General features: G+C 57.3%; 2 protein-coding genes across 3 annotated transcripts; one reads left to right on the plus strand and one right to left on the minus strand.

Moving 5' to 3' along the window:
- Positions 1-1,111: 1,111 nt before the first annotated feature.
- SNX33 (sorting nexin 33) lies at positions 1,112-6,890 on the minus strand. Of its 2 annotated transcripts, none has more exons than XM_030497763.1 (3): positions 6,873-6,890; positions 3,781-5,588; positions 1,112-1,987 (listed from the first exon to the last, which is right to left on the minus strand). In XM_030497763.1, exons 2-3 carry the CDS (start codon positions 5,219-5,221, stop codon positions 1,734-1,736), a joined length of 1,695 nt encoding a protein of 564 aa, XP_030353623.1. In that variant the 5' UTR covers positions 5,222-5,588; positions 6,873-6,890; the 3' UTR covers positions 1,112-1,733. The 2 variants fall into 2 exon arrangements, with proteins under 2 accessions (XP_030353623.1, XP_030353622.1); XM_030497762.1 differs by lacking the exon at positions 6,873-6,890 and adding an exon at positions 5,900-6,057.
- On the plus strand, positions 6,132-15,392 carry SNUPN (snurportin 1). The gene is made up of 8 exons (XM_030497764.1): positions 6,132-6,547; positions 6,634-6,775; positions 7,558-7,662; positions 7,779-7,875; positions 8,476-8,573; positions 8,886-8,963; positions 10,801-10,881; positions 14,317-15,392. The coding sequence occupies exons 1-8, from the start codon at positions 6,396-6,398 to the stop codon at positions 14,644-14,646; spliced, it is 1,083 nt and encodes a 360-aa protein (XP_030353624.1). The 5' UTR covers positions 6,132-6,395; the 3' UTR covers positions 14,647-15,392.
- The last annotated feature ends 682 nt before the right edge of the window (positions 15,393-16,074 follow it).

A 16,074-nucleotide genomic window follows, 5' to 3' on the forward strand; every position in this document is an offset into this window, starting at 1 on the left:
ATGCCATTGGAGGTGGGGGGGGGGCAGCAGGAGGATGCTCAAGCCCCCTGCTTGGCCAAGGCAGACCCAAAAGCCATGGGGCAGGAAGGCTCCAGCTGCCAGGAGGTGGAGGGAAAAGGCAGGAATGTTAACAGGAAGTGGGATCTCCCAGCCCATGGTTTGCTATGCTGAGCCAGCCCTGGGAGCATGGTCCAGACATGGGGGTGTAAAAGGGGGTGGCTGGTGAGGCAGGAAGACCTTTGTGGGTGCTGAAGGGCCACGGAGAGCACAGGTCCACCCTTGGGAAAACTGAGGCACAGCCTTCAGAGAGGGTGCATGCAGCCCTCAGGGACCCTGTCCTGTCCCTATCCCCATGCCAGGACACCAGGGTGAAGGATAAGCTGCTGGAGCAGCCGGGTGCTGGCACGGTGCTGGAGGATGGCAGTGGCAGGCTCAAACCCAGAGCCCATTGTGCTCCAGAGGAAGAGCAGGGGTTAAGGAACGTGCCATCCCGCACGGAATCCAGCCTCCTCTGTGCTGGGCTCCTGCCAAGGATGTGGTCACGGGTAGAATGGGGCTGGGGTTGCGATGGGATGGAGGCAGGGCAGAGGGGACTGCCCTGGCTGCGGGATGCAGGAGGAAACGCGTCCTGCCTGGATGGAGGTGTGCTCATCCCATGGCTGGGGCCAAGGCGGGCTCTGGGAGCAGGGAGCAGAGTCCGCAGCATTCCCAGCACCGCTGTTGTTTGAACAGTACCCCGCTGGCCTGCATGCTGGGGCTAATTTTAACCCTGGAGCCAGGCCAAGCCGGCCCTAACTTTCCTCGCTGTGATGTATCCCAGCCATTTCCCTTCACAAACAAGGCCCCCGTGCCAGCCCCGCTGGCTCCGCAGGCAGCGGCACGCTGCCCGGGGTCCCATCCCGATGGACAGGCCAGGATTTGCCCTTCAGTGGGTGCTTTGTGCTGCTGGGAGCCCCCCATTGCCCACAGCACAGGGGTTTCGGGAGCCGGCTGGAATTGGGGGATGCTGGTTCCCTGGGATGCTGGAGCAGCTCCGTTTTCCACAGACATCTCTGGGAAGGAGGTGGGTGGGTTTTTTTCTACTGACAATTTTATTGAAAAGGCTTTGGGGCTTTTTTTTTTTTCCCTTTTTGTTGTTTTTTCTCCCTTTTCCCAGACAACAGAAAGAGATGCCCTTGGCCGCTGTGCTTCTATTTAAAAAGTGATTGGTAAAAATGCTGCAGAAACATTTGCGAAAAATGGAAAATATTGAAAATATCTCGTGACAAAAAGAAACAAAAAAAAATCATTCTCTTCCAAATAAAGATCTTTTTCTTCTCTGTTTTTCTTTCCATCAGAAAAGCTTTTAGTGTGCAAAATGTCGACCGCTTGGATTTCTTCTCCCAGCGGGCTGGGATGCACCCACCTCCCTGCTGCAGGAGGGTGGGCTTGGGAAAGCTAAAAATCACCGGAGAAACCAGCACCGTGACCTCCATGTCCATCTCTCTTGTGACACCCCCCGTGTCCCCACCAGACCCGTGGCGGGGTTGGGAGGTCCCCAGGGAAAGAGGTGGCACATCCAGCCCGTGGGTGAGCCCTTCCCTGCAGGACCGCTGCCTGTCCGCCCGGGAATGGAGGAAGAAAGCCCAAAGGTATTTGGTCACTAGCGTGATGAGTTCCCGCTGGTTCTCAGCCCGTCACAACCAGAGGAGGTCTGCGAGGCTGCGGGGAGAGCGGGGCAGCAAGCGGAGGTGTTAGAGGTTGTCGTACATGCGCAACGTCTTCTCCAGCTGCTGGCTGACGCGCTGGTAGAAGATGATCTGCTGCTTCAGGTAGGACTGCATCATCCTCTTGAAGTCGGCCACGCGCCGCTCGTGGAAGTGGTTCATCTCGGCCTGCAGGGCAAAGCCCACCACGCGGCAGCGCTTGCGGATCCCGTCCGCCTCCTCCTGGTCCATCCTGCCCTCGTCGCTCATCCGCTGGCTCTCCTTCACCTTCGCGAAGGCGCCTGCGGGGCACAGGACAAGGTGAGAGGCTGAAGGATCCGCGCGATCGCCCTGCCGCTGGGACGCGGGATCCCTGGCCAGCACATGAATAAGGGAATTGTGTGCTCCTGCACTGTCATCACCCCTCGCCCATCAATCCCCATCCCTCTCCTTGAGGAACCTCTTCCCTCTGTATTCTGACTCCCCCAACTCCTTTTCTGCCCCATCCTCGGGCAGTCAGCCTCACATCTAGGGGGGTCTGGGCTGCCAGAGGGCTGCGACTCAAGGCTCAGGGTGCAAAGCTAACATGAGGCAGTGTTATCATAGCCAAGCCCCCTGTGCCACAGATGTTCGATGTCTCCCCATGGATGGGGGTCAGGAGCAGCCTTGGGAGATCCCAGGCTGGGAGGCGGTGAATCGGGATGCAGGAAGGGCATACAGTGCTGGCTGGAGCTTGCTGGGAAAGCATCTCCCTCTCCCAGAGGCAGCTGATGCTCTGACACCAGTTTTCCCCCCTCCTTCCATTTATTTTTACAGCTCGGTTTCGAAAGAATCCTGCCTGGCTCCGGCCCTGCATTCCTCCCCCTCATTAGCACAGAGGTTTCAGGCAAACAGAGATCCTGTTTGCCTGAAAACAGGATCTGGCCCGCAGATCTTTCCCCTCTCCCTGCCCCTCGCCGGGTGCACCAGACTCGGGGTTACGGTGCTCCAGCTGTGCCAGCCCTGCTCCCAGTGGAGAGGAGAAGGAGGAAGAAGCAAAGGTTGGAGGCCAAATCCTGCCTTCCGCTCTGCCCACACAGCCTTGCTTCCGGATGGGATCCAGCTCCTCTTCACCCGCCGTGTAAACAACGTGGGGAGGGACAGGCGAGGAGGGGAGCCGCATCCTCCTCTTCCCCTTTGCCTCCCGCAGGGATGCAGAGCGGACACGTGCGGATGCCCTGGCTTCATCCCGGGGAGAGCTCCCTGCCCCCCATGATCCGGGAGGAGCGCGTGGACTTCGGCCCCGCTCCTAGCACCGGCACACCCGGTGCAAAGCACCCTAGCACACACGCCAGGGTGCAAAGGGACGCCCAGCCCTGCCCGCGGCCACTCCTGGAAAGGGCAGGCACTTCTCATCCCCATCCTCATCCCTGACCCCCCCGAATACTCAGGGGACTCGCAAGGGGACAAAGGGGACACAGGGAGCCTCCAAGGTCCCTGCCTCTGGCCTTAGAGAGGCAGGGACCTAACTCTTCATTTTGACCCTGGTTGTCCCCTGGAGGTCCAGTGTGTCCCCCCCGGCCAGGGGACTGCAGTGGGGCTGGAGGGAAGAAAGAACACGTCCACATCCCACCAGCCCTGTGCAGCCCCCGCAGCCCAAAGCTATATCCCAGCCCTGGAGCAGCAAGCTCGAGCCTCGGCCATGGAGGGAGGATGAGGAGGGACAAGTGGTGGTGGATGGGGATGCTCATGAGATCAGGGCAGGCCGCCCTGGAGCCAACAGCTCCTGCTCACGGCCTAGGGGGAACAATACCTGTGCTGACCCCCCCAGCAGCACTTGAGGAGCCCACAGCATCACTTGGGACAGAGCCTGGTCCTGGACCCAACAGCTCCAACAGCCTCTCCCAGGCTGGAGCAAGCAGGGAGCTGTGCCAGCAGGGACCACGCTGCCTCCCTGGGAGCCACAGGCCCCCACCCTCATTCCCATTCCTATCCTAATACCTCATCCCCATTCCCATCGTTGCACAGCACAGGATTTCCTCCTTGCATCCTGACCCCCACTCACATGGGGCCATCATGCAGGAGCGGTCATCAACAGGAGAGAAGCCACCCTTACCTTTCTGGAGGTGGATGATGTCTGGGAAGTTGGAGAGGAGCCCTTGGTACAAAGAGAGAGTGTCCAGCATGAGGAACAGGTCATTCTTGGGCTGCTCAGCGAACATCTCCCCCACGGTCTCATACGTCTTGCCCGTGTGGGAGATGGCATTGTTGAGGGCATCCAAGCTGTAAGGGGGGTCCATGTGGAAGGAGTGGCTGATGGCTTGGAAGGCATTGCCCAGCTTCTGGAATTCCTTTCGGAAGCCCCCCACGTGCTTGCGCACCAGCTCCGAGGCCACATTGGTCAACTGCAGGACGCTGTCGTCCATCTTCTTGCTGAAGGCCTTGAAGGCATCCACGCGGTCCTCCACGTCCTGCAGGTCCTGGTGCTCGGTGGGGATCTGGATGGTGAGGAGGAAGCTGGCGCCCACCATCTCGTCCTTCTCCGCCCGGCGCTTGCCCAGCTTCCACTGCTTCTCATCGCGGCAGCAGAGGAAGTGCTGGAAGCCCTCGTACTGGGAGAGGACAGGGTGGCTGGTCATATGGTCCATCCAGAGGATGAGCCGCCGCTTGCGCTTCTCGATGAAGTCCTCCTCGAAGCGCCCAGTGGCCTGCTTCTCGGGCAGGTGGGGCACCGAGATGACCGTGAACTTGTGCAGGAGGCGGTTGTAGAGCCAGTCGAAGTGCTTGTACCGCCGGTACACAGGCGAGTTGATGTTGCTGGGGGTCAGCTTGTAGGAGATGTAGCTCTTGATGCCCTTGAACTTGGTTTGCTTGGTTGGGTCCTCCACGGAGCAGAGGAAGGGGTGAGGGTTGGCCCTCCACTGGGGACCTTTGGAGCCCATCTCGATGCAGTACACCTCGGCAATCTTGGACATGAGGGGCACGTCCCCCAGGATGAAGGCTTCCACCCCCGAGCGGACAAAGCAGGAGAAGCGGTTGAGGTTCCTCCCCACCACGCTGCCCCTCTTGGAGGAGCTCATGCTGTCCTGCCTCTCCAGCGCCGGCTTGGGACGGTGACCAGTGTGCTGGTCGTGGCCATAGGCTGGTGGGTACTGCAGGCTGGGCGAGGGGTGCCCGTTGGTGCCCGGCGCGCTCCGTGGCTCCTCCACTACCGTGCACGCATCGTCCCAGTCGTCCCAGTCATCATCATCGTCATCCTCGAAACTGCCCTGGTAGGAGATGCTGGGGTTGGGGGGCGCTGTGTAGAAGGCGGAGTCGTGCGCAGGGGAGCCGGCCGGGCTGCTGGAGTAATCCGTGTAGCTGGAGCCTGACCGGGAGCGGAGGATTTCAACGTAGGAGGCTGGGAAGAGGCCGGTCTCCCCGCGGCTGTTCTGACCCTGTAACCACCCATCCAGGGAGTTCTCACTGAAGATGACGAGCTCCTCGTTCTCCTGGATGCTGATCTCCTCTTTGTTTTCGCTCTGGAAGTTGTAAAGCGCTCTGGCTTTCAACGCCATGGCCGGGCCCGGGGGCACACACAGCAGCCAAAAACCCCCACACGCTGTGGGAAAGGGCTCAGCCGGTCCCTCAGGGAAATAGGAAAAGCTGGAGAAGAAATCCCCTTCGAGGTGTCGTCAATGTCCGTGCGTCCAAGTGACCCCCCGATCCCGGCGCCCCAGTTAAGAACACCATTCCCCGGTCAAGCGAGCAGCATTCCCCTCGCTCCTACGGGATGTAACCCCCGGCGGGACCCGGCGCCGGGCTCGGCCATATCCACGCAGGTTTTAGCTCGCTGGGACGCTGATCCCGCAGTTTCACTTTCCAGGAGGAAAAGATGTTGCTGCCAACGAGGAAATCGATCCAAAGCGACTTTTCCCGGCGCTCCTGTGGGTAAAACAGCAGTCGGTGGGTGCCGGAAAACGCCGGGAACCGACGCCAAGCGCAGCCCAAGCTCCCGGTGATCCCGGCCCCGGGATGTTGCAATTCCCTTCCGGCCCGGCGGCCCCGGATGGTTGTTGTTGGGTTGTTGTTGTAGGGTCTTTTCCCCCTGGAATCCGCCAATCTCCCGCAGGACCGAGGGCACGGGCTCCCCGCAGGCCCGCTCCGGGGCCGGCACCGGGAGCGCCCGGAGGGAGGAGGGATCCCGGCCCGGCCGCGCCTCCCGCCCCTCCGCGGGCACGGCGGGCCGCCCTCACCGCATGGCCGGTTCGGGGCGCCGGGGGGGCACCGCCGCTCGCTCCTACCGCTCGGGGCCTCGGGGCCGCTCTCGGTAGCGGAGCCCGGTTCCGGTGCGTGTGCCCGCTGCGTGCTGCCGGTGGCTGCTGCCCGGGGGGTGCCGGTGTTGGTGCCGGTGGCGGTGCCGGTGGCGGCGCCGGGGCTGGCCGCCAGCCTCCCGTGACGCTGCCCGGTGCGCAGCCCGGGAGCCGCGGCAGGGCGCACGCTGCCCTCTGCAGGCAGCCAGCCCCGGGGGCACGGCTCCGGCCCACAGCCACGGCCGGGCTGCCGGCACCGCCCGCTCCCGCCCCGCTTCCCGCTGCCCTCCCCGGGCACACCGAGCCACGGAGCGGCGGCGGCGGAGGGGGGGGATCTGCCGTTAACCGGGGAGAGGCGGGCACGGAGCCTCCGCGCCGCTAGGGAGCGCGGCAGGTCGCGCCGGGCGCGGGGCGGAAGCGCGTCAGGGCGGGTGTTGCTATGGAGGAGCTCAGCGCGGCGCTGGCGGCCGGCGTGTCCCTGGCGGCGCCCAACAGCACCGCGGCCCCGCACCCGCGCCTCGCCGACTACAAGCCCCGCGGCGGCCCGGGGCAGGCCGAGCGCCGCCAGCGCCTCCTGCGCCTGCAGCGGCAGTGAGGGTCCCCTTCCCTCCCGTCCCTTCCCGTCCCGTCGTGCCTCCCGCACGGGACAAGCCGCGCTGTTTCCTTCCCCCCTTCAGGAGGCGTTTGGACTACGTGAACCATGCGAGGAGGCTGGCGGAGGATGACTGGGCAGGGGTGGAGAGCGAGGGGGAAGATGCGGAGGAAGAGGAGATGGATGTGGATGCTGGCAAGAGGCTGCCCAAGCGATATGCCAACCAGGTGGGGAGCTGCTCCGGTGTGAGAGCGGGGCAGGCAGGGTGAGGGGGGGAGTACCACTGGAGTTGGGTGCGCTGGGGCTGGGAAGGATGTTTCTTACCTCGTGTGGTGCTCGGAGAGCTCCGTCTCTGAGACGTGCGGTGTTGAAGTGGAGGATGAGTGGAGATGGGTTGCCTGTGTGCTTAGGGAGATTTCAGCTCAGTTTGCAGCAGCTGTACCCTGTTCTGCAGCACTTGGTTAAAGATTTCTGTCTCTCCCCATGTCTGGGACACTGGGAAGGAAGGGAAACCTCAGGTGGTGGGTTTTATCAGCCTTGGTGCCATGTTGGTCCTAAAAGACTCACAGCGTCTCAGGTGATCATAGCCAGGCAATCTCTGAAGAGGTCACCTTGTCTGGGCTCTTTGCTCCTCATGTTTAGGACCCTCTAAGCTCTACCATGTATTTAAATCGAGTGCTGGAGTGAAGCTGGGGTGGGGACCAAGGTGTGGGGTGCCCAAGCGAGGACATTGAGCCCTGTGTTGTAGTCTAAAGCTTTGTGAGCAGCTGGGAAGCAAGAGAAAGGCTGAGGGGAGAGTCTGTCACACAGGTTGGTTAGAGGGAGGGATGGAGTCAGCCCCTTCAGTGCTGTAACACAGGGTGATGAGCGGCACAAGCTGCCTCTGACACATTCACTGTAGCTGCTGAAGCCAAGTCAAAACCTTCTTGCTTTATTCTTGAGCTGTGAGTTTTCCACAGCTTCAGGAGAGTTGTTACTCACTGTTGTTTGTTTCTGTATTTCACCGCAGCTGATGCTGTCAGAGTGGTTGGTGGATGTCCCTGTGGATCTGGAGCAGGAGTGGGTTGTAGTGGTGTGTCCCATTGGGAAAAGGGCGCTGGTTGTGGCATCCAAGGTAAGCATCAGCCGTGGTGATGCTGGTAAAGCACCTGAACCTGGTTCCCAGCCAACATAAGACTGGCCTGCGTGTCTGGATTGGCTTAATCTTTTTCCTCTCCTGCTTCCTCACAGGGCTCGACAGCAGCTTACACCAAGAGCGGCTTCTGTGTCAACAGGTTCCCATCCCTGCTGCCAGGGGGAAACAGGCACAATTCCATGGGCGAGAAAGGTAATGGTGTGAGGAGGCATTTGGGATAGAGGGGGGGAATCCCTGCCTCTCCCTGCGAGTGTGTGTGTGGCAGGCTCAGTGCTGCTGCTCCAGCTTCCCTGAGCTGTGCCCTTGTGTGCTGGGGCTTTTTACAGCTTCAGGCCTCTTCATGTACGTCTGGGGATAACTAAGCGTGGACAGTATCCAATACCTGTATGCTAGATAAGAACATCTTCTAATTAGCTGCCTGGTTTACTGCTGCTCTTAAACCTCAAGATCCTCTCTATCTTCCCAAGGAGAGCTGTGTGCAGTGTGGTTTAGTTAATACCTCTTGTAGGTGCTTTCTTGCCCTGAGGAGGGGTTAGTCTTTGATAAATGCCATTTGCCTGGAATACGCCTTTGCTTGCTGGGCCCCCGGCTGGTTCCTCTGTAGCCTTGTTGGATTCCTCAAGCTAAAGGCTTTTTGTGGTTGCAGCTTGTGTTAGCAGAAGGGGATCCCTCTCCACCTCACAGCCTTACATCAGGGTAGGCTTAATGCAGCAGATATTTGCTCTGGCATTTGCCTGTTGGGTTGGGCAGTCCCCGGAGCATGTCTGGACCTCCCCGTGTTTGTATGCGCAGTGTACTGCATCTTGGACTGCATCTACAACGAGGCAAAGCAGACTTACTATATCCTTGATGTGATGTGCTGGAGAGGACACCCTGTTTATGACTGCCAGGTACTGAATCCCCCTCCTCTGCCCTGCCCTCCCTTTTGTTCCCTGTTCCATGAGTTGCTTTGCAGCCAGTGCTGAACATAGCCCACTATGCCATAGGATGTTTTATCTAAGCACCACCATCATCTTTGCAGGTTGTGCTGGCTACTGGAATAGTGGGTGCCTCTTTTGTGGGTATTGGGGGACGTAGCAGATTTGGGGTGCTGGCTGGTTCTGCAGGTGGAGCTGGGTCTGTGCAGAGGGATGGAGATGCTCGGCAGGGGCTCATCTGTGATGTGTGGTGGATAGTCATTATGTCTCTGCTTCCTTTCACAGACTGACTTCAGATTCTTCTGGCTCTCTTCAAAGATCCAAGAGGAGGAAGGGCTGGGGGAGAAAAGCAGGATTAATCCCGTAAGTTCTTTTGTACTGAGAAGAGGAGGAGGATGGGGGGTAGGCTCTCCTGTTCAGCAGGCTTCAGTGCTTTCTTTCACAAGCGGAAGCTTCTTTTGTTTCCCCCTTACAGATCAGGCTTCAAAGTGTACTTCTGATGAAATGGGATGCCACGTTCAGGATGTAAATAGAACCACTGAATATTGTAAATGAGTGTGGTTTTATTTCCCTCAGCCAAAGTGCTGAGGGAGATCAGAATGCAGGGTATCAGCTAACTTCCATGCTGCTTTTAGCTTTCCCTTGAAATGGAATGGAAAACCAGTGTGGTTTCCAGAGGGGCAGCATTGGTCGGCAGCCTGGCTACAATGGGATTTATTCTTGCATAGTCTTGTGGGCTCACAAGGCAAGGGGAAAGGCTTGTAAAGCTTTAACCTTCCCTCCTGTTTCAACTCATTGCTGAAGGTGTCCTTTGGTTGCTGGATTGTCACCCGGAGTCCCTCCTGAGCAAGAATAAAGTCTTCTTTTTGAAGACTTAAACATGGACATCAGACCTAGAGCCCACAGCAGCTTGGAAAGGGATTTTTGAGGCCAGACAGAAGAGATTTGGCAGCCTGGCTTATGGGGCATGGTTTGCAAAGTGGGACCTGATGGCTCTGCAGCCCCTGTGTGTGCTCAGAACACAGCAAAGCAAAGCAGGTCCTGGAGGCTGGGCAGATGGTAGTAAATGGGAATGGCTGCTCCTGTGCCAGCAGCGATGGTATCTGTACATGGAGAACATCCTGTTCTGACTCCCATGGGAATATCCACAAGACAGCTACCTAATGAAGGGGGAGGTTGTTTCAGCTTTCATTTCCTGGGTGGAAAGAGTTGCTTGGCTGAGCCAGCAGCCTGGAGCAGACGTCTGTCTGCTTTGCATCCTGCCCAGAGGTCATCATTTTCTATTTTGGTTAGAAGAGCATCTCAGGGTCAGCTCTCCTGAGAAGTCCTTCCTGCAGTCTTAAAATGCTTGGAAAAAAGGTATGGGGAGCATGTGGGAGCTGTGCACTGAGTCTCTGCCATCCACATCTCATTAAATGCCAGAGAGGAACTCATGTGGAGCCGGGATGATAAAATACCTGAAATAAATCATTCTGGGCACTGTAGATTCCATGCTCTCTGGGCATTGTGGGTCTTCTTTTAAAGGTCACCTTCTGTTTTGGGAATGAGGTTTGTGAAATTGCAGCCAGGTACATGCTTTATCCAGCATTGCTGGAGAGATGGTGGGGGTTATTGCCAACAACCATTCCCACCCCATTCTCTCTGGTCTCTAGGGTGATTTTTGTAGGTTTTCAAGCACTCCCAGTTAGCCTAGGGGCATATGTTTGGCACCAAAGCACAGCTTGGTCCTGTTGTTTCGCCTCTAGATCTGGGGGTTGCTTACAAATTGCTGTTCTGAATCCCAGCAAGAGGTCTGTCTGTCCCAATAACCCCTAGTAATCACAGAGACCAGTGGCTGAGGGAAGAGTAACAGATTGGAGATACCCATCGTGTTCCCTCCAACTTCATCAGCCAGTGGTTGTACCTAGATCATGGAGTGAATGGCCACCAGTGGGCCTGCCTTTCAGGAGCTGGTCTGATCCTCTTTTGAGCTCACGTGTGCTTTTGGGCCCCTGATACCTTGTGGCAGGAAAGCCAGAGTTTAATGATGTGGTCCCTGCTTGAGATCTCCTCTCCAGTTACTTTCCCTCACCCTTTCCCTCTCACACTGGGGCAAATCCTTCCTTCCTCCCTAGCTGCCTCCACACCGGTGCTGGATTCAGTGACCTGTTCTGCTTTAGGCCATGCAGTTGTTTCTTCTAACCCTCTTTTACTCTTTCAGTTCAAATTTGTGGGCCTGCAGAACTTCTCCTGCTCCGCGGACAGCCTGTGTAAGGTGCTGGCTATGGACTTCCCCTTCGAGGTGAGAACATGCAGGGGTGGCCTGGACCTCAGCATGAGAGTCAGCCCTGCTGCCAGTGCTTGGAGAGAGGCTCATCCCCTTTGCTTGGGAGCTCTGAGCTGTGCTGTTGTTTCCCTCTATAGGGGATGGATGCCTTTCATGCATGTGGCTGATCTCTTACTCTCTCACCACGTACAGGCTGCATCCAACCAAACTAATTACAAGAGTCGAACCCTGTGCATTAGCACTCCCTCTCTCTGGGTGGCCTTTGCTGCTGTTGACAGTTGTCTGACAGAGCCCTTGGGGAAGGGAGGGCAGATGCAGACATGCACACTGCCTCCAGGAGCAGCACAGCTCACGTTCATGCAGCAGTGTGATGGACAGCTGACCTTTCCAGGGCCAAAGCTGGTCCTGCCTGCTGCCCCGGGTGGGCTCCCACGGGTACAGGCATGAGGATCTCTGAGTGCTCCCTTACGCAGTGGTGTTTCTCCAGAGGTCTGCAGGGTGGTGTCTTTCTCTGCCCTCAGCCACAGGCTGTGTTTCCTTACTCTAGCTACTTCCATCAGTGTGTGAGGCACTCGGCTATCTAGTGTCTGGTGAGGAGGAAGGGGAAGGGTGGTGGTAAGCTCCTGTTGGTTTCTGAGGGGTTTGAGTGTTAGCAATGGGCACGTGAGACATGCTGGAGCTGGGGGCATATTCAGCTGTAACAGAAATGGCTGGGAGGTTCGGATGAGTCCGTCCTGCTCTTGGTACCATAGGATCTTGTGGAGGGAATAGCTCTGCTTTTTGCTTCGGTACAGAACTGGCACCTTCCTGCCCTTGGCTCCTGCAGCTCTTGGCTCTCTCCTCAGTGCCCATTCCCCCAGCAAGAGCGGCTGAACTGGACACGTGCCTTTGCTTCTTCAGCTTTAGGTGCTGGTGTGCTGTTCTGCTGACCGGTGGGAGAAGGGCAGGCCAGGCAAACCTGTGTGCCACCCAGTTCAGTTCTGTGTTTGTGAGCAGCAAGAGAGGCTCTCATGAAAGCAGCCGAGGCTGCTTTTGACCAGCCTGGCTGACCTGGCACCGCAGCAGAAGAGGATGGAGGCAATGGCATTCCAGCTGTGTCAGGGACAAACATCTGGGAGCCAGAAGCTCCTCCACTCTGCAGCAGTTCCTGCAGAGTGCCCAATCTCAGCCCTAGATCAGGAACAGCCTTTACAGGGATTACTTGTCCCGTTAAACCAAAAGCCACGTGAGAGCCGGTTTGGCCTTCTGCATGTCAAAGCCAGGATAGTCACTAGAGAGAGGTGGAAAGTCCCATCCCAGGTTTCCTACAGCTGACTTACTCAATGCCAAATGCTTTGAGTGCCTCTGTAGACACAGTCATTCCTGGTTTTACTGCAGAAAGCTTCATTCCTTCCCAAGGCATCTGCTCCCGGGAGGAAAGGCTGGGGAGAATTGCCCCACTGTGGTCAGAGAAGAGAACTTGCAGCCTGTGAAGGAGACCATTGCGAAAGGCATGGGGAGGGAGATGGAGTTGATCAGAGTCTCCCTTTAATCCAGCTGTGATTTGCCTCCCAGGTTCTCTGGCTGATACATCGAGGTGCAACCCTACCAAGTGAAATGTGGTCTAATTTGGCTCAAATCAGATGGTAACACAAAAAAAACCCATGATGCCCCTTCCAGGAATGAAGAGAACCGTGGGTCCCTTCGTGAACCATAGGTCTCTTCACGAACCATGGGTCTCCTCATGATGGCCCACAAGAGGGAGCCCAAGAAATCCCCGTAAACAGCTTCCACCAACAGCACACAACGAAATAAACTTTGCAGAAGACAGAATGCAGCCTTGCTATAGATAGTGCAGCATAACAGAGGTCATCTTATGCCTGGGCCCAGCATTTGGCATCCTTGCAAGGATCTAGTGCATGTGGCGGCGACAGAGGGGGTCAGTGCTTTCGGATCTGGGTTTTCAGAGTTAATCTGTAACCTCAGAGGTAGGACCTGAGCTGGTGTATTCAGCAGAAATTTCTTCCACTGAACGCAGTGGACTTTGGCTCAGTTGACTGGCACTGGATTCGAAGTGGGTTTTGGAGTGGATCTGAAGAGCTGCTGTCCTCATTGCAGCTCTGAGGAGTAAAAGAAAGCAGGGGGGGAGTCCTGTGAAGCACCTAAAGTCTGCAAAGCACGATTTGCAGCAGCCTTGAAGGGTGAAACCCTGCCAGGGCAGTTCCTCAGCAGGTTTGAGAGACAAACCTGGTGAGTTTGAGGTTCAGGGATGTGTCAGCCCTTACTCTGCTGTGGCTGGTGTCAGTGCAGTGACTCACGGCAGGGACCCAGCCAACAAATCCAACAAACTGGGAGGAATATGGGAGTAACTTAAGAGAAGTCAGGGAGACGAAGAACATCCTAACTCCACCAGGCTGAGCTGCTTGGAATTCTTCAGCTTGGGGGAGATCTTCGGAGCGATCGGGAAGGCAAAAGCCTTTCCAGGCTCTGAACTTTACCAAAACATTCCTGTGGGTGCTGGAGAATCCCCGTTGCTCATCAAGTGCCTGCACCCACAGGAATGGGCTGGATGTGCAGGCGTGGTGCCGCAGGATGGGGCTCTTCCCAAGCCTTGCCCGGACGCAGGGGGAGGGAAAAGCTTTGTCCCTCAGGTGTATATTCCGGGGGTTGTAGGCTCAGGGAAGGGCCTGGGAGCAATTCAGCCTGAGGTGGGCTCTTTTCACATCTCTCCTGCCCACTCAGCCGCTCTTAGTCATGGCCAAATGGCCTTTTAAGAGCTAAGAGGAGCACCACCTCCAGCGTTAGTCAGCCTGACAGCAGGATCCAACCTCGCCGAGCACACCCCTGGGAAGCGCAGGAAGAGGAGGGAATGCAGATCCCTGAGCGTGGTGGGGCAGTGGGGGAAACGTCGGCCAGCTGCAGGGTTGCAGAGTGAGGAAATAGCAGCACAAGAGTTAGGGCCTAAACCTCCAAACGTCCTGAGTGCCCTTAACTGTCATTGATTGCCGGAGAAGTTCCCTCTTGGGAAACATTAGGAATTCATTGTGCCTAAGGCAGCTGGAGGAGCGGCAGCAGTTGCGTTCCTCGGCGTCACCAGCTCTGACTAATTACTCTCCAAATGTATTATTTAAAATACCCTTAATCCAGTAAAGTGGCCTCTCTGGGCGCTGCCTTGTTCAGAAACCCGATGGCTTTCCTGCAGGATGGGCTCCCAGCAGCCAGAGCAAGGCACTGGTGGTGCTGCAGCCTGCAGCCTTGGAGGGTTTCAAGCCATCTGCGATCCCTGGGCTCGCACCGATCCTGCAGGTTTCTTCTTTCCCTTCCCCTCTTTATTGCACTGCTTGAGGAAAAACGATCCAGCTGGGAGTTTTGGCCTGTGAATGGAGCGTGGGGCTGTCGTCTGGCGCCCTGGCATCCACCTGCAAAGCCTCCAGCTCTGGCTGTTCATTTACTCCCTGTCTCTTTATACAGGTTGACGGACTTCTCTTCTATCACAAGCAAACCCACTACACCCCGGGCAGCACCCCGCTGGTGGGCTGGCTCCGGCCCTACATGGTACCCGAAATCCTGGGGCTGGCCGTGCCCGCCACCGTGCTCACCGCCAAACCAGAGTACGCTGCGTGGCAGCTCCAGCAGATCATTGAGAGCAAGAAGAGCAAAAAGCTGGCAGCAGCAAAGGGTGACCCGAGCAGCGCGGCGGCCGCGAGGAATGGACACTACGAGCTGGAACACTTGTCTACCCCTCAGCCAGGAAACACTCCCAAAGGCTGGGATGGAGCAGGGAGCCAGATGGAGAATTAGGCTGCTGGGACAGAGCGGTTGGGTAAGGAGAAAGCAAAAGGTTCCCTGCTTCTCGCTGTCCCTCACTGCTTCCTGAGAAGGGGGCAAAGGTAATGATAGGATGGTTGTGTTTAAAGGGCATGAAAGCAGAGTGTCCAAGTGCCTCTGGGCACTTGCTCCAAGTGCCTGTGGGTTGTTGTTATTATTATGTTGGTTTTTTGTTCGTTTTCTTTTTTGCCAGGGCTTCTGTGAAGCCTCAGCAGGACTGTCTGCTTCTTTGCTAAGGCAGTCGTGCGTTGGGAAATGAAACGATCTGTCCCCACGCTGCAGGGTTCCCGCTTCAGCTCCTGACCCTGCTGCTGTTAAAGCCCCTGGCAAAGCTCCAGCATAGGAACAGTGCTCAGACCTCCGAGGTGCAGCTGCTCCTCGTAGCAGCTCCACCTCCCCGGCCCTGGAAACCAGCCTTTGATGCGGCTCATTCCCCAGCCCTTCTCAATGCAAGTGTTGTGGTCAGTCAGTCCCCTTCTGGTAACCCAAAGTTTACAACAGGCTGCTGTAAATCCAAAGGCTGGGCTTTCCGCACCCCACCTCACAGAGAAAACCCCGATTCCCTTGCATCCCCTGCCTCCAGGCCTGGCTTTGTGCAGCACGAGCATGGCAGGAGCCCGTCCTCAAGGCTTTTCTCAGTAGGGGGAGGAAGGAATGGTTTTGCTCTGAAAAACGCCAGCATTGATCGTGCCAAATAAAAGGTTTCTCAGAAAGACAAATTCTTGAGCGTCTTCCTGCTACCTAAGGGTGGCTGCGTGCTGTGCCTCCAAATAGGGCTGAAAAATTGCTTCCAGCACTTGCTGGAGCAGAGAAAATGCTCCTGTGGATTCCATTCGCCACTGTCCCTCTTGGCCCGGTCCAAGCCCACTTTGTGAACACCGGCTGCTGCCTCTCCCTGGTTTTAAGCAGGGAGCAAACGATTATCCTCAATATCCAGAGGTCGTTTTCCAGAGGGAGATGAAAACCCTCTTGCCATGGGGTGAAACACCAAGCTAAACACAGCCCTCTCATCCACCAAAATGCCCCGGCGGAGGGCCCGCATCCAGGCGGAGATAGGGCACGCGGGGCTGGCTGCCTGCAGATAGCGGGGGCACTTGTATCCTGCCCTCCCACCCCTGGCTTTCCCAGAAAAAGGCTTGTTCCCGTGCCAAGCATGTGGGCTGCCTGCGCGCGCTGACCGTGCAGCCGCTATTGATTAGACCAGCGGGCAGCAGGAACTGGCCTCGCTCCCCGTGCTCGGGAGGGGAGGAAGCAGCCCCCCGGCTCTGGAGCATGCGGATGCGGCCGAGTGAGCTGCAGGCTCTGAACGGCTGCTTATTTGATGAGGTTTTAGTATGATTTAATAAAGCAACTGGCCCGGGAGGCTGCCTTGTGCTCCCCAGGCTGCTCCGGCTGCAGGTT

The sequence above is a fragment of the Strigops habroptila genome, chromosome 9, assembly GCF_004027225.2.
Source record: "Strigops habroptila isolate Jane chromosome 9, bStrHab1.2.pri, whole genome shotgun sequence".
In the NCBI taxonomy this organism is placed as follows: Eukaryota; Metazoa; Chordata; class Aves; order Psittaciformes; family Psittacidae; genus Strigops; species Strigops habroptila.

What these genes read in the sequence shown, in the direction of transcription:
- SNX33 (XM_030497763.1), bottom strand. Translation starts at nt 5,221, where the DNA reads ATGGCGTTGAAAGCCAGAGCGCTTTACAACTTCCAGAGCGAAAACAAA. An exon ending in CATCATCCACCTCCAGAAAG is followed by an intron (nt 1,988 to 3,780) that starts GTAAGGGTGGCT and finishes TGTGCCCCGCAG; the next exon opens with GCGCCTTCGCGAAGGTGAAG.
- SNUPN (XM_030497764.1), top strand. Translation starts at nt 6,396, where the DNA reads ATGGAGGAGCTCAGCGCGGCGCTGGCGGCCGGCGTGTCCCTGGCGGCG. An exon ending in CAATTCCATGGGCGAGAAAG is followed by an intron (nt 7,876 to 8,475) that starts GTAATGGTGTGA and finishes TTGTATGCGCAG; the next exon opens with TGTACTGCATCTTGGACTGC. An exon ending in ACCCTGTTTATGACTGCCAG is followed by an intron (nt 8,574 to 8,885) that starts GTACTGAATCCC and finishes TTCCTTTCACAG; the next exon opens with ACTGACTTCAGATTCTTCTG.